This window comes from Salvelinus sp. IW2-2015, linkage group LG4p, assembly GCF_002910315.2.
Source record: "Salvelinus sp. IW2-2015 linkage group LG4p, ASM291031v2, whole genome shotgun sequence".
NCBI lineage: Eukaryota > Metazoa > Chordata > Actinopteri > Salmoniformes > Salmonidae > Salvelinus > Salvelinus sp. IW2-2015.
Genome location: NC_036841.1, coordinates 8,890,642 through 8,907,302, shown reverse-complemented (window position 1 = coordinate 8,907,302; position 16,661 = coordinate 8,890,642). Strand labels below are relative to the sequence as shown.

General features: G+C 40.3%; 1 protein-coding gene across 1 annotated transcript in view; it reads right to left on the bottom strand.

Annotated features, from left to right (window-relative positions):
* Positions 1 to 9,661, bottom strand: part of LOC139023776 (histone-lysine N-methyltransferase MECOM-like) — a 95,897-nt gene extending 86,236 nt beyond the window's left edge. The window contains exon 1 of the mRNA XM_070437617.1: positions 9,235 to 9,661. Coding sequence (XP_070293718.1) covers positions 9,235 to 9,271 — 37 coding nt within the window. The 5' untranslated portion in view covers positions 9,272 to 9,661. The remainder of the gene's footprint in view (positions 1 to 9,234) is intronic.
* Between the last annotated feature and the right edge of the window lie 7,000 nt (positions 9,662 to 16,661).

Here is a 16,661-nt window from a genome sequence, read left to right as displayed (position 1 = left end):
GGTGGGGTGGGGGGGGGGGGAGTATTGGGGGTACAGAGAGACCCCCTTCTCTGACACAGTGGGTGAGGAGAGGGGACGGGCGACTCATGCAGACGGAGGCGTTGATGGATGAGGCTGTCTCACTGTCACACTGCACCCGTAGGAACCAATAGGCCTACACATTACCACATTTAAACATAGGCACACGCACACGCACACACACACAGTGATGCATGTTTTTTTTGTTGCACATACTACACAAGCACAAAATATTATTGTTACAACGAGCATAAACTGAGATGACTGAGACAGACAAATACAGTAGCTTACCACTCTTTTCTGACAGATGGGTTTCTTGCCTATTTCAACATCATCTCAAAAGGTTTTTCTTATGCAACCAAACCATTCAGCTCCCACTTTGTCACAAAAAGCCAGCCTACTAATAGGGTTGAGATTGAGAAAGGTATACATTAAAATCAGGCCTACCTACCATATGCATTTGGATGAAATATTTAGGCCTACGAATGAACAACTTAATGTATCCCATTTTAGACTTTAGGCCTATGCTTTCAGGAGCTGAAGCGGGAGATAATATAAACATATTATCGCCCACAGCGCATGTGAAAAATGACGAGCTGTGACGGTTCATTGCTCAGGGAGATACTGCACAATTGCTTACCGACGTTTGGATCTAAACGGAGCGGGAGCGCATGCAAAGAGCGCTGCGACGGGACAATGATTATTTAATAGGGTCTCTCAGATCGTGCCCACTCCCTCTCACCTTTTAAATGGCACGATACATTAACCCTTTTAATGAGGTCCGCCAGACAAACGTCAGATGCATGGCCCATTGCACAACGCAAGGAGGAAGCAATCGTCCGCAAGCAGGAGGCGCTGACAGGCAGAATGCGCCACGCGCTTTCACACCAACACAYACATGCACGTACGAGCACAGAATTAAAGCCAATTTATGGGCGCGAGTTGATGGTAGGTGGGGGCAGTACGTTCTGTATAAACACAAACTCACTTCCTTGACAACTGTCCTTCACAATAGATCTGTCCCGCTCCGTAAGCGCAAGAAGTATGAAAGCCCTGACATCTGAGGAGGCTGCATTGCAGTAAATGCTGTATGCCCACTTCAGACATAGGGTTGACCATGCAGAGCTTTTTACACTCTCTTAAGGGCGCTGCATGGTCAATCTGTCGTCTGCATTGGCCATACAGCATTTACGGTGATATGGCCTCTGCAGAAGTCAGGGCATGTATACTTCTTGTGTTCACTGAGCAGAGTAGAGCTGTTGTGAAGGAAGTTGTCAAGGAAGTACGTTTGTGTTTATACAGGACCTCCCACCCTCACCTATGTCAACCAATCATGTCAATACAGAGCTATACAGAGCCCTCTGCATTGTTACAACATTTGAGAGGTGCACGGGTATGCGGTACAGAGCTCATTTTTGGCCTCTGCATGCCTCCAGAGGCGCCGCAATTGCGTCACACCATCCATACAGAGCCTCATTTTTGGATCAAGCATAAATTGGCTTATAGGCCTGCCTATATGCACGCATGCACACACACACATAAACACACATATATACATACAGTGCATTCAAAAAGTATTCATACCCCCTGACTTTTTCCAYATTTTGCAACAGTACAGCCTTAATTTAAAATGGATKAAATAGTTTCCCCCCTTATCAATCTACACACAATACTCCATAATGACAAACTAAAAACAGGTTTTTAGAAAGTTTTGCAAATGTATAATGAAAAAATGTAAATATCACATTTACATAAGTATTCTGACCCTTTACTCAGTATTTTGTTGAAGCACCTTTGGCAGCGATTACAGCCGCAAGTCTTTTGGGGTATGACGCTACAAGCTTGGCACACCTGTATTTGGGGAGTTTCTCCCATTATTCTCTGCAGATCCTCTCAAGCTCTGTCAGGTTGGATGGGGAGCGTCGCTGCACAGTTATTTTCATGTGTCTCCAGAGATGTTTGATCGGGTTCAAGTCCGGGATCTGGCTGGGCCACTCAAGGACATTCAGAGACTTGTCCTGAAGCCACTCCTGCGTTGTCTTGGCTGTRTGCTAAGTGTCATTGTCCTGTTGGAAGGTGAACCTTCGCCCCAGTCTGAGGTCCTGAGCACTCTGAAGCAGGTTTTCATCAAGGATCTCTCTGTACTTTTCTCTGTTCATCTTTCCCTCAATCCTAACTAGTCTCCCAGTCCTTGCAGCTGAAAACATCCCCACAACATGATGCTGCCACCACCATGCTTCACCGTAGGGAWGGTGCCAGGTTTTGTCCAGACATGACGCTTGACATTCATGCCAGAGAATCTTGTTTCTCATGGTCTGAGAGTCCTTTAGGTGCCTTTTGGCAAACTGTCATGTGGGCTGTCATGTGCCTTTTACTGAGGAGTGGCTTCCGTCTGGCCACTCTACCATAAAGGCCTGATTGGTGGAGTGCTGCAGAGATGGTTGTCCTTCTGGAAGGTTCTCCTATCTCCACAGAGGAACTCTGGAGCTCTGTCAGAGTGACCATTAGGTTCTTGTTCACCTCCCAATTGAATTTACCACAGGTGGACTCCAATCAAGAATGCACCTGAGCTCAATTTCAAGTCTCATAACAAAGGGTCTAAATACAAATGTAAAGTATTTCAATTTGTTATTTTTAATAAATGTGTAAACATTTCTAAACATCTGTTTTCACTTAGTCATTATGGGGTATTGTGTGTAGATTGATGAGGATTTTTATTTTTAATCAATTTTAGAATAAGGCTATAACATAACAAAATGCGGAAAAGGGGAAGGGGTCTGAATACTTTCCGAATGCACTGTATATATATTTATATACACATACACACACTTTATATTGATGAGTAGGTCATACTGACTAAATTTTACATAGTTCTTAACAGTACGTCCTCAACAGAGTCGACCTGCAGTCTTAAAATTATTATAGCTTATTTCTAATCAGCTTTAGCTAGACTTCACTCCTGCCCCCGAGGGAATACTAACCCACCAAAGCAATTAGGGAATCAAAAATAACCTAATAATAATCATGTTTTTCTACATTTTTATTTAGAAATGTCAAATACATTTAATTTAATTTCAAATTCAGTGCATGGGTCTATTGCGAGAGCAATTGATTTATGGACTGTTCACATGAACTGACACACATACACAGCACATTTGCAAGTGTTAAAATCTCAGTGTTAAGGTAAGAAGTGTTGTGAGTGTTATATCTGAGTGTTGATTCTAGTGGGGTTAACATCAGTGGGATTGAAATTGAGACCACATGCGATGAATCAATGCAGTGTTATTTAATTCACATTGGAATCAACACTGCGTGGTGTTGTTGTTACTGGACTGCGTGAGTTAATTTCCGTTTATTCTCTCAGTGAAAAAGATGTGGGAGGGGCCTCATTATCATTCTTCCCAGAATGCTTTGTTGCAGGTTGATGTTTAGAATAGTTTGTTTGAAAATCTATGTTTCTGCATGCACATTGATTGTTTAATTGATCTTATACTATACAACAATTAATAACTTACATTTTTCTAAACTAATCCAATCTGTAAGTGGTTGGATTTATTGCACCTGTTACTGAGATGGTTGTTCCAGTTTAGATGGTTTAGGTAGTGTTGTTTGTCAAGTCCTTCACCCTAGCTGTCATTCTGAATGCATGTTGTGGTTGGTGATAAATACAATCCAATTGTTGGATAACCTCCCTCTGGCTTGATTCCGATAGGAATTACTAATCACTTCATAAACCAGCTTATTGTGACTTGTATGTCTGATGTGGCCCATGAGCCAAGTTTTTCAGACCACAATGTTGAGGATAATTAGGCCATAACTAAAGGCCTTATGAAATGTGTATTATATGGTCATCAAGGGTTTATTTTGAATTCAAACACATTCACATAAGCCACTTGGTGAAGGCTTCAGAACTGAAAATGATTGAACACAACAAGGATGTCTCTGTCACTAACAAACACAGTCATGGGTGGGTATTGCTCATGTTCACATGAAAGGCATGCTGGGAAATATCCAAATAAGGCTTTACAAAACACTCTAGGGGTGTTAGTTTGTGAACACTTTGAAAAGTGTTAGTTTAACACTATTTCGGTGGGTCACATATAATTTTGAAGTGTTCAATTTAACACTGTGGGTGTTAAAATTTTTATCTCAAATTTGCTGTGCACCTACGGGACAACAGGGTGAGTGCGGCATGAGCAGACTATGAGCATGCCTAATATCCTCTCATTGTTTCAACCTATGTCTGAAAAGACACGTTCATATATGTGTGAATAAACCAAAAGTATGTTGTTTTAAATACAAGGGGTAGTGCATGAATTTTWAAAAATCCAATTCAGCATTCATATGAGTCTTATCTCTTCTTTTTGAGGACATTACAAGTGGTGCACCAAGGTTCAGACATCTCACACTACCCCCTGAGCATTTAGTTGAGAGGCACGTTGGTTACTAACGTTAGCAGACAAGGAGTTAGCTTAGGCCGATAGTCCTAGCTGAAGTATGATATTTGGACAAATAATTTGTTTTMGTTTTTTTTTGTGTAAGGGGGGTGAGTTTGAGTGAACCCCCATATGACATCTGAACTAATCTTCCCCCACTAATCACACTTCTATTACCACCTCCCCACCTACCAACTCCCCCTCCATTAACTCACTCCACTGTGTTTTATCATCTGCCTGCCATGCGCACATCAATCGAGCTCGAGCACAAACACTCTCTGTGGCGCGAGGAGACCTACAGGACCAGTCTCTGAACAGAACTTATCAGGACAGGCTGCACACTGAACACATTTACCGGCAGACCTCTTATGGGGAGTCTGGGAATTTAAATATTCACTGTTGACATTGTGCAGTGCTGGCTACAGGCCAGAACGGCCTAGTTCCCGGGGGGAAACTGTGCTGAGCTATCAGAACATTCTCTCCCACTGACTTAATAGGTAGCCTAGAAATCTTCCTCTTACATCTTGAGTAAATAATAATCTTTAAATATACCTCAAATTATCCCCCCTATTCTCAGATTATAAGTAATGATTTAGAACTACGCCTGGAACTGGATGTGCAGACCGGCTGGTGCTGTAGCCTGGCGCATTCCTTCAAGGGACTGTTAATATTTAGGCCGATTGCAGCAGGCGCCCAAAACCACTACTAAATGCACTACTAAACCATTATTGCTGTGTGTGTGTGTGTGTGGTGTGTGTGTGTGTGTGTGTGTGTGTGTGTGTGTGTGTGTGTGTGTGTGTGGTGTGTGTGGTTGTGTGTGTGTGTGTGTGTGTGTGTGTGTGTGTGTGTGTGTGTGTGTGTGTGTGCCTTTGCCTTGTTAGTGATCACACAGAAAATATTGCATATCGTTTGCTTTTCACACATATTCTGTAAATACTGGGCCATGTTGCCATAAACAACAGTCTGTAAGAGATGCTGATGAGAGCAGACCGTCTGCTGGGTTTATTTCATATCGTCACGAAAGATCCTCTGTGCCAAAGGCCAAAGGGCCTGCAATGACACCGAAGCTCACGAGACAAATCCACGAAGCACAGGAAATAAATAATTACAGTGTCCCTGTCTGTTTAGCTCTTAAAGTTCTTCCTGACAAACTTTTCACATTAAAAGTAGGCCTATGGTTATAAAGCTCTTCGACTCGTATTGGTGCTGTCAATTCAATGTGATCCATTCAAGTTTATTTTGAACGTCAAATTTCCCTTCGGAAATATATTTTGGTGAGCAATTTTAAACACACAATCTAATAGCCAACCCCCAAAAAATAAAACGGATGTGAAAAATGCATCTCATTTGTACAGTATCTTGCACCGAACAAAATCCACAAATACTTGCATAATCCCTGGGGGGTTTTCGCTATTACACAAAGGCAGCACACAACATGTACACAACATGTAAACTGGATTTATTTCTACATGTATAACGCCTTTATCTTTGTGTCAGGGCCTCCTTCCTCAGAGCCTTCGTAGCGTTAAGATCATCATTAGAACCATCTAACGATGTATTTTTAGTAGCCGAGGTGTTTCCCATAGCATTCGTTAGTAACCTTAGAAAACCTTTGCACATCTACGAGTGATCCAGACCACTCGTAGAGTAGCCAAAGTGCATCATTAGATGTTTTTTTGCCCTTCCGCATCACTTTATTCTCAAAAGATCTTCGCTAAACATAGAATCAAGATGTTTAGGCTATCTGTCTGACTGTGACTGCCAGGGCCGGCTCTAGGCGCTGTGGGCACCCGGCCTATAGAGTGCCCCAGACCCAAAAATTATAAAATATATATATTAGATATATATACTTTTGGGGGGAATTCAGTTGGGGTCTCAACTTACTGTTGAGAGTTATCTAGATGTCCATCAGATGGTTTTCTCTTGTTATGTCAGTCACTAACAGTCACTCAATTAGCCTGTGTCAGCTAACAATTTTTAGATTGGTAAATTGAGTCTAGCCAGCTATCTAAACTTGTAGTAATAATGGTTGAATTATTGATTTGGCACAAAGGGCACTTGCTCAGGGGGCCGGACCTCCAGGGGGCCCCCATTGATTTTGTTAGTCACCCTCACTCAGATATCATATTAACATGGCATAAGTCATATTAAAAAATAGCTCTAAAGCTGCACATTTTTCTCTCCACACCATGGCAAAATGAGTAGAATTGCATGAAATGTTTTATAAAATGGTCAAATCTTCTCTCTGCCCCATGGCAAAATGTGTAGAATTGCAGCAAAGTTGCTTTAAAACTGCACCATTTTGTCTGCATCCCATGGCAAAATGTGTAGAATTGGAGGAAATTGTAACAACATTTCCCATAGGGCCCCCAAAAGGCTAGGGCCGGACCTGGTGACTGCGATAACTTCAGAATGAAGTTGACTACACATAAAAAGTTGCCAAAGTATTTGCAATTGCTACAAACAAGTGAAGGGTAAAATGATGCTTCAAATGAGAACTGAGATGACTGCATTAAAAGATACATAGGCTACAAGCCTATCTATATAGGCCCCGTGTGGCTCAGTTGGTAGAGCATGGCGCTTGCAACGCCAGGGTTGTGGGTTCATTCCCCACGGGGGACCAGGATGAATATGTATGAACTTTACAATTTGTAAGTCGCTCTGGATAAGAGCGTCTGCTAAATGACGTAAATGTAAATGGCTAGTTCAATCATATTGAAATCAATTTCTATTACAATATATTTAGTTATATTTTGCGTCTAGGCTACTGTCTGTAATTTTTGGCTCAATGTTTTTCATGTATGACAACATGTGCTCAATGATGTGCCCAATCTGTGATCTGTGATTTAGTGCATTATTATTGGGAAAGCATAATTAGCCGCCTCAATAGCCTATTTGCAGCCATAGGTGGCAATATGTCTCTAGGAGCTGATCCATCGTCAGTATTATGGAATAACTTTCATGTTAAGGTATGATTTGAATGGAGAAAGCTGATCCGAGAGCAGCGCTGCTTTTCTTTCCATCCAGACAAATGGTCTAACAACTCATATAGCAAACGTCCTCTAAAAAGTTGGCTCTTAAATAACGATGCATCTGGTACGATTATCGTTAAGTTACATCGCAACTGGGAAAAGATGCCCAGTATTGTTTGAACAAACAAAACACTCACAATTCGATTTCAAAATAAAACTGCTGGTTGGATGAGTGTCATCCACTGAGTTTGTAGGCCTAAATAAATTAATATCCTAAAGAGGAAAGGGTTTTAAGGTMATTTCTCCTCTGTCGGAGCTCCAGAAAGGTCCAGAGAAATGATCAATTTGTAGCAGGAATATATGTTATAGGCAGAAAGTTACACACACAATAACAAGACTGTCAGGTCTCTCAGACGTTTATTGAAAGAATCACACCCGCGACCCTTGTCTCCAGGACTGCAACCTACCGGTGTTGACCTGTGGCTGCACTGTTGTCCAGACATGAGGAAACTAGCATTCAAAACATTCAAATTATATACTTAAAATTTGAAAATGTTGATTTTTTTTATCTCAGAAAATGACTGCAAAAAAATAGCCTACTGGCTATACACATTCATAAAGGTTAAACACAATTGAAAATGTTACTGACTCAGAAAATGCAATTAAATTGCAATAGGCCTATACACAATTTGAAATAATTATCGAAAACGTTTACTTCTGTAGCATAAACTACTTGAAGGATTGTACATAATGATTATAGCTACATCATCCGCTTGACATTTTGCTGAGAGAGATAGGCCTACATATTATATAAACATTGTAGTGCATTTTGGTAGATTGCCATAGATCACAATACATTTTTKGGGGGAGTAAACACCTTTTACCCAAATCAGTGTGTTGCTCCCTGGGGTTGAATTGCTTTCAGAACTCAGATTAATAATTTAACCATTTCAATCAATTACAGAAATACTGTATTCGGCTACTGAATATTGGCGTTCAAAGCCTCCGTGCCCCTCAATGTGCAGTGGTAAAACACAAACATCATTAMATTTCTGTATAACATAAAGATGTAAACACGTTTTGTACACAGACCGTAACATTAATTATATAACATAGATGCTGTACGTGTTGCACAAACGAAATACACCATAATAAAGATACAATACAGCGTAATAACCCAAGGCTATAACGTAATGATAGGTAGAGCGAACACCCATACGCATTTATACTAGGCTACATCTAACAAGGCAAAAATATATATTTTGGACTTTTGTCAGCAATGGTACCTGATTATATTTAAATGCATAAGTCCTTCATTCTGGATCTTTCATTTCCGAAGTCTGAATGAGGCAACCTGCCTTTTCAAAGTTGCTCCTGCAAATTGAAGTATACAGAAACCAAGCGCGTGCAACAACAGCGTCGCAGGACGGGACGAGAATTGGCCAACGCTGTAGCGCCCACTATACAAAGCACAACCCAATAACGATAGTAGTTCGTTCCCTGAGAAGTGCCTCTCCCGTTTGCACAACTTTTTATAACTTAAAACGCCAATTGAATTTTTCTGAATTCGCGAAACGAACTGGCACTGACAGCATCAACTCGAAACCGTTGAACCAACTTCTTCTCCCAACTGTACTGTACCGCTGCTCAGTCGTGAGTGGGGGCTATTTTCTACTGACACTCATGTAAGCAAGATACAATATATTGTACCTCATTTTTAGATGCGAAACAGCATTGATAACTGAGATATAGCTACACATTTACAAGATGGCAGTTTCAAAAGGCAAAGAAAGGGATATTGCACCTACTTGTGGCCAGTTTCCGTGCCCTGCCTTTGGACCTCATGATGCCAGTCCTTCGGCGTGGGTTTGTTCGATTTTTTCTTGGATCTTTTCCTCCTTTTTCTTTTTTCTCTGTCCTTTTCTCTGTGTTTCTCAATCCAGACTCGCTATCTCTCCAGCATTGTCAGTTTGGACACCTTCGCACATGCGCATAACCAAACTGGCAGCACCGCCAAAAAAGTTTGGAACGATTTATCACTTGATATGACTGATCTAGTCAGATGGCAATCGCAGAGAGATCCCTTCGTGTAAGATCTTTAAAGATCACCGAATATGAAACAGAGCCGACACGACCTCGAATCTACGGAGAGCCGGAGACATTAATTATAATGAACTATTCTCAAACTCTCACCATGCATGCCTACCTTTTGTGTTAAAAATGAAATCACATTCATCAATGTTCGGCTAAATTACTAATGTGAAACGTTTTCATTAAATGTTTTATACGTTTTAATTGTGTTTTGACCATYACAGCGACCACTAGGAAATGAATGAACCCCTCCTCCCCTGGTATGTGGGCAGTCGAACTGACAGCTCTAATATGAGGCTGTCCGAGGCTTTTTTTTTGTGWAGCGGTGACAATTATTAATCTGTTTAATACTTTGAATTAAAACCCCTTTCTGCTGGCGTGCATCCGTAAATTCCATCGCTTGCATGCAAATTGATAACCAAAATCAATGTTGTTGAACTCGAATAGTCTATTATAACTTTTGTGTAAAGCTGATGCACAATTGAACTGTTTTACTTTGCCTTACTCTTATCGGATTTGGGCACCACTGTATCMACATAGGATTGGTCCGATGAACCTAACAATGAAAACCCCAACAATCTTATTGGGCTATTGCACTACAGTCGTAGTGGAGAGATATTAACTGCAAGGTGTATTTGTTTATTAATTAAAACGCAGTATAATTAAGGTAATTGCTCATTAATTAGATCCGCATGAGGTCATGTTGATCTTGCACGTGAACCCTTTAATGGCTTGTGAACTCGATTTATTGATTCCAAAGTATGTTGAAATTGATTTAAGTAATGACATCATATAAATTGTAAAGAACAAAAATAAGACATCCCTTTGGCCGATGTCCATTATACCTTTCAATAGGGCAAGTAATACGCCTATAGGTTGGACCCCGTTTATGCTAAAATACCTCTCGGAAATATGAATTCATGTTTTTGATAACTGTGGGCAATTGAGTCAGTACCACATTATCAATAGAAAAGGCGCGTGGGGTGTGTGTGTTATCCAATTCAGTCAAATACATTTGCTGTCAAACTATATGTTAAATGTTCATAAAGGTGTCATTAAGGAAAATACTGTCTCAAGTTATTCGTCCAACATACTTACAGTTTAGAGAAATCACCAAGTAATTTAARTCACCAAGTCAAGAAAGGTTAATATAGGTACTTTATTGTGGGTATACCTCAGCCTAGCCCCAAAGTAATGACATAAATGGTGCTATTAAGTACACCGTGTGCTGGAGAGGGTGGCTTGCGGCGCAGGCAGGCATGCAGCCTTTCAGACCCATAGCTACAGCTCGAGGCAGCGCGCTCAATTAGCCTAAATGGAAACAGTTTTCATTCATTGCAATAACTCACTGTTCTCGAGACCACTTTCAGAATACATACTTTATTATGACACGCTGACCCGGAGGCGCGGAATGGCAGGACCAGGGAACGCTGGAGAGATCTGTGCAGCCCAGTGGGTTGTAATTATTAGACATTCATTGGGTTCAAGACCCTTTGCAAGTATAGCTAAATTATTTGCTTTCTTGTGCTATAGTTCGAATTTAAATCCCATCAAAAAAAGTGGTTGGGCAGTTCACAACGTTTGGATCCTATTTTAACCTAATTAGATGCGTTACCTTGGGTAATTTCTGCAGAAAATAAGAACTCACGTTAATATCTGGTAATTGATTGTTTATTTCAATGCATTTAGTTATGTTTGGGAGGTTGTTTAGGGGTTAAAATAAATACATAATTTGTATAGGAGCCGTCGAAGCCAGACTAAAAGTGAGAAGGGAGCCTCCGGCACAAGGAAATTACCGCGCACCCGCGTGACCTTTGAGCAAGGTAATCAATCAAGTGATCAACAGGGATATTTTATCAATGCTTTGCCCAGCCAAGACGTTTCTGAAATAAAATAAGGAGATGGACAACGACGATAAAGCGTGTAGACTATACTACTGAATACAAATAATAATACGGTATAAATACTCCCATCACATTTGCAAAAACATAAAAATAATAATTTGTCAAGTCAATTGTTGTATGTGCATGAGCAGTATTTTGCATGAGCAGTATTTTGATTTATAAAACATATACTTTTTATTATAATAACACTAATAACAAAAACATTTTAAAAAAAGCCTACAAATAAAACGTCTTTATAAATAAACCACACTAACAACAATAATAATAACAACACATATTAACATCACCAATAACAATAATAATACTATTAATAATAATAGTCTAATAATAATAGTTATTATTATAACTTGTTTTATAACTCTTATATGTGCAACTGCTTTTGAATCTGATACTGGTGCCTAAACATTTTATGCTTTTGACATAAACGTGTGCTGGGTGTTAGAATCATCATGCCTGTCTGTGTTTTTACAACCATTTTTTCACCTTTAACTTCGAGAGTATAATCATATTACCATCATTTCCTGCTCTTATTCAATTGTAATAATTCATATAATGCCATGTTCGAAGGAGTGTGATCCGGCGAAAAGGCCGGGAGTGGAGCACGCTAGTGCCCGGTGAGCAGTGCCCCTCCGTGGAGAGAAGTGCGAGTATTTTATAACCTATACGGACCACTGAGCTCTGGTACCGACACCCATTCAACACAATCTACATTGCCAAAACACCACGGGGAACTCCAACTTTCTGCCTAATTTTTCCGTTCAAGTAGAGATACGCAGAAATAATCTGAAACTGTTCGCTCCTGGATTTTTAACTACATCGAAAAGCATCCACTATACGCTTCTACTTTTCGATCAAAGTTAATATTAGGCTACACTGTTGTGGCTATTTGGATATTGAGGTGTTCATATTTCCACCATTTGCTTATGGGCAGGGGTGTCATGCACCCCAAAAAACTGAGCAGGCACAACGTATGTGAGGATGGCTGGGGGGTGATCCTGGAGGAGGGCTATGTCCCCATCCATAAATTTGAGAATTTAGATTTTTTTGTTGTTGTTGTATTTTCTCCCTTTTTTCTCCCCAATTGCGATCCAATCTCATTGCTGCAACACCCCAACGGGCTCGGGAGAGGCGAAGGTCGAGTCATGCATCCTCCGAAACATGACCCGCGAATCCGCGCTTCTTAACACCCGCCCACTTAACCTGGAAGCCAGCTGCACCAATGTGAGGAGGAAACACGTTCAACTGACGACCGAAGTCAGCCTGCAGGCGCCCCGGCGAAACCCTCCTCTAACCCGGAGGACATTGGGCCAATTGTGCGCCGCCCTATGGGACTTCCGGTCACGGCCGGTTGTGACACAGCCTGGGATTAAGCCCGGGTCTGTAGTGACGCCTCAAGCACTGTGATGCAGTGCCTTAGACTGCTGCGCCACTTGGGAGGCCGAATTTAGCATTATTTCAAACTCCTGAAACAGCTTTTTCCTGTGATCTAGAGCCATAATCATGATGCTTAATTATATGTAAAAAAATAAATATGATAATAATTCTGCATGTCTAAGCAAACCTCTTGAGCTGTCTGTATCCTCCTGACAAAACTAGATATGCTTCTCTGAATCTCTGCTCAAGGGTAGAATATTGAAAGGAATGTGAATCATATTCAGTACATTTAGTTATTTCTTGCTTTTCTAAAGTTTACCAAACCTGCCAAGATGCATACCACCTAATATAATTAGACAAGTTAGCTACTATAACTTGATTGATAGCCTGAAATGGGTTCTTGGTAGCTAGTTATGAGTTTGAAAGATTCCTGGAACCTATCTGGGCTAGCTTATACCAACTTCATACATGTGGCTAGTAGTATTACAGAGAAAAAACAAACAAACAAAAACAATGGCCATGACATGTCTTCTTATGAGCTCCTCAGTTTCCAAATCTGTTAAAAGGGTAATCTACAGTTCAAACAATAACAAATAACTACCCCACCACTGTTTTGGTGGAAAGTTTCAAGAAGGGGCTGGAGTAATGTAACCACACTCAAATTCATAGACAGAGCTATGAATACAAGCACTGACCATCCATGACATCAAAATTATAGTTTTAACCATGTTTTGAGCCTAGTGCTTATTTACAATTACATAGTTTGTAAACAATAGAGTAAAAAAAAAACGTATATTTTGGGTTCTGAAGGGTTACGACAGTTGAACTAAGGTCATGAGGGATTTATAATAATATTTTTCAAAAATCAATTGGTATACAATTGGTATATTCACGGTCTCTCTCTTCAAGCAGATTTCAGTAAAAACTGTAACTGGGCCACTCAGGAACATTCACTGTCTTCTTGGTATGCAACTCCGGTATAGATTTGGCCTTGTGTTTTAGATTATTGTCCTGCTGAAAGGTGAAGTCATCTCCCACTGGCACATACTACCATACCCCGTTCAAAGGCGCGTACATATTTTGCCTTGCCCATCCACGCCCTGAATGGTACACATACACAATCCATGTCTCAATTGTCTCAAGGCTTAAAAATCCTTCTTTAACCTGCCTTCTCCCCTCCATAATACATTGATGGAAGTAGATTTAACAATCAATAGGGGATCTATGTCATGGAAAGAGCAGGTGTTTGTAATGTTTTGTACACTCAGTGTAGATTGAAAACCTAGACCTATAGCCACAAGGCCTATTTATTAGCCCACTCCTTATACAAAGTCCACACTCAACAAATTAATGTAATATTTTTTTTACCAGCAATAACCCAGTAACCTCTCCTCATGTGAAGTCAACATGTTTCCCCTGCAAACCCAACTTGTGCTGGAGAATGAAATAGATAATAAAGTATTAGTGACTGTGATTGCATTAAGTCTTTAAGCAAGGCTTTCATTCGATGTCATGTGATTCAAGCAAGGAGTTCTTGGTTCAATTGTATACTTCCTGGTTCAGTCGTGTTTAAAGCAGAATATATTTGATGAGCTTGGTAGAGCTTGGAAGAGCACAACCCTTGCATTTGAACAAATAAGCCATGTCTGCATTGTGGCGACACACTTGAGAAACCTAAGAAAATGCACCAAGACAGAGTATCATAACAATGCCCGTGACGCTGTGGAGAACATGTGAGCAAATACAATCTAAGTACTGTAGGCTACAGTATCCAAATACCGTTCTGTGTTTCAACAAATAAATATGTCTTTGCTCATCAAAGTGTGCATCAACAACAATCAACTAAGAGCTGCTAATAGTTTAGAACATTGCAACCAAATATTCTCCCCAAACCATTTGTCTGTTGAGATTGTATTCATTTCATGTCCTTTAGCATTGGTTTCTTTGCAGCAATTCAACCATGAAGGTCTGATTCGTGCAGTCGCCTCTGAACAGTTGATGTTGAGATGCGTCTGTTACTTGAACTCTGTGAAGGACTTATTTGGGCTGCAATTTCTGAGACTGGTAACTCTAATGAACTGATCCTCTGCAGCAGAGGTAACTCTGGGTCTTCCTTTCTTGTGGCGGTCCTCATGAGAGCCAGTTTCATCATAGTGCTTGATGATTTTTGCAACTGCACTTGAAGAAACTTTCAAAGTTCTTGACATTTTCCGGATTGACTGACCTTCATGTCTTAATGTAATGATGGACTGTTGTTTCTCTTTGCTTATTTGAGCTGTTCTTGCATAATATGGATTTGGTCTTTTACCAAATAGAGCTATCTTCTGTATACCACTCCTACCTTGTCACAACACAACTGATTGGCTCAAACGCATTAAGAAGGAAAGAAATTCCACAAATTAACATTTAACAAGGCACACCTGTTAATTGAAGTGCATTCCAGGTGACTACCTCATGAAGCTGGTTGAGAGAATGCCAAAAGTGTGCAAAGCTATCATCAAGGCAAAGGGTGGCAACTTTGAAGAATCTCAAATCTAAAATAGATTTTGATTTGTTTAACACTTTTTTGGTTACTACATGATTTCATGTGTTATTTAATAGTTTTGATGTCTTCACTATTATTCCAAAATGTAGAAAATAGTAAAAATAAAGAAAACCCTGGAATGAGTAGGTGTGTCCAAACTTTTGACTGGTACTATATACAGTATATATATATATATACACTGTACCTTAATGTCTGACACAGAAATGGAATAGGCCTAGACCTACTAAAGGCAAGACACAAAGGTTTGCAAGGACAATTTATGCACTGGTGGACAGTCTGCTATAGCAAGTGTATACGTATCTATTTGTCAATCCTGATACATACCTTTGGTTTGGAGGTGGTAAAATTGTTAAAATGCTTTACAACAGCTATAGTAAATTACACCCAACCAAACAAGTGTGTGCAGTGATGACAGATTCTTAGACTACAATATTTCTAACGTTTGTTGCTCCATAATGTTGTACCGCCATCTAGTGCTCAATAAGCGGAACGGTTTACAATAAAGCAATGAAACAAACTAAACGTACCTATAACAAATATATTCTACAACAGAGGTATAGATACGTAGATAACACTAGCAATACGATGAGGGTAATGTATACATTCACTGCTGGTATTTCAGGGGCAAGCAAACTCTATTGACATCTTGGTGAGGCAGATAGTTGAGTGCATTTTAACAGTGATTCCCGGTAGACCTCTCTAAGGGGCGGATTACTATGCACTCTCGAGACAATCTGGAGAAGTATTTATGGACATGGTGTGGCGGGGATGTCTACGGGCAGTCGTTTATCCTCGAACTCAGCAGCTCGATTAGGTCACAGACAGGTTACAGAGCCGTCCTCATCAATTCTGATTGACTTTTCCATTGCAAAAGTCTCTTCAACTAAGAGACCTGACAAGTAATCAATCTGTCATTCAATCAGCATTATTTATCTGGGGTTTACCGTAAGAGCAGACTGGAGTGGGATGCTCGTCAGTTTCCCGGTTGCAGTGACATAATGGTTTCTGGAGACCATGCATAGGAATAAGACAGCTGTGTCACACAAAAGTTCCAAAAACCATTTGTTTTTATTAGCACTGAATCAAACTATTTCATTTCAATACCAAACAAGAGCTCTTATTCCCATAGGCCAATTTTTTGTCTCCAATGTAAGCCTATGCCTGCCCCCTTCAGCCTAGGCTATATCCAAGTTATTTTGTGCCTTATCAAATGAACAGTTCATTCTCCTTGGGAAACATTTAGAAAAATATCTTTAATCAGAATCAGTGTTTCATTGAATTGTCTCTGGTGAGCAGACCAGGGAAAGGCATCAGACATGAC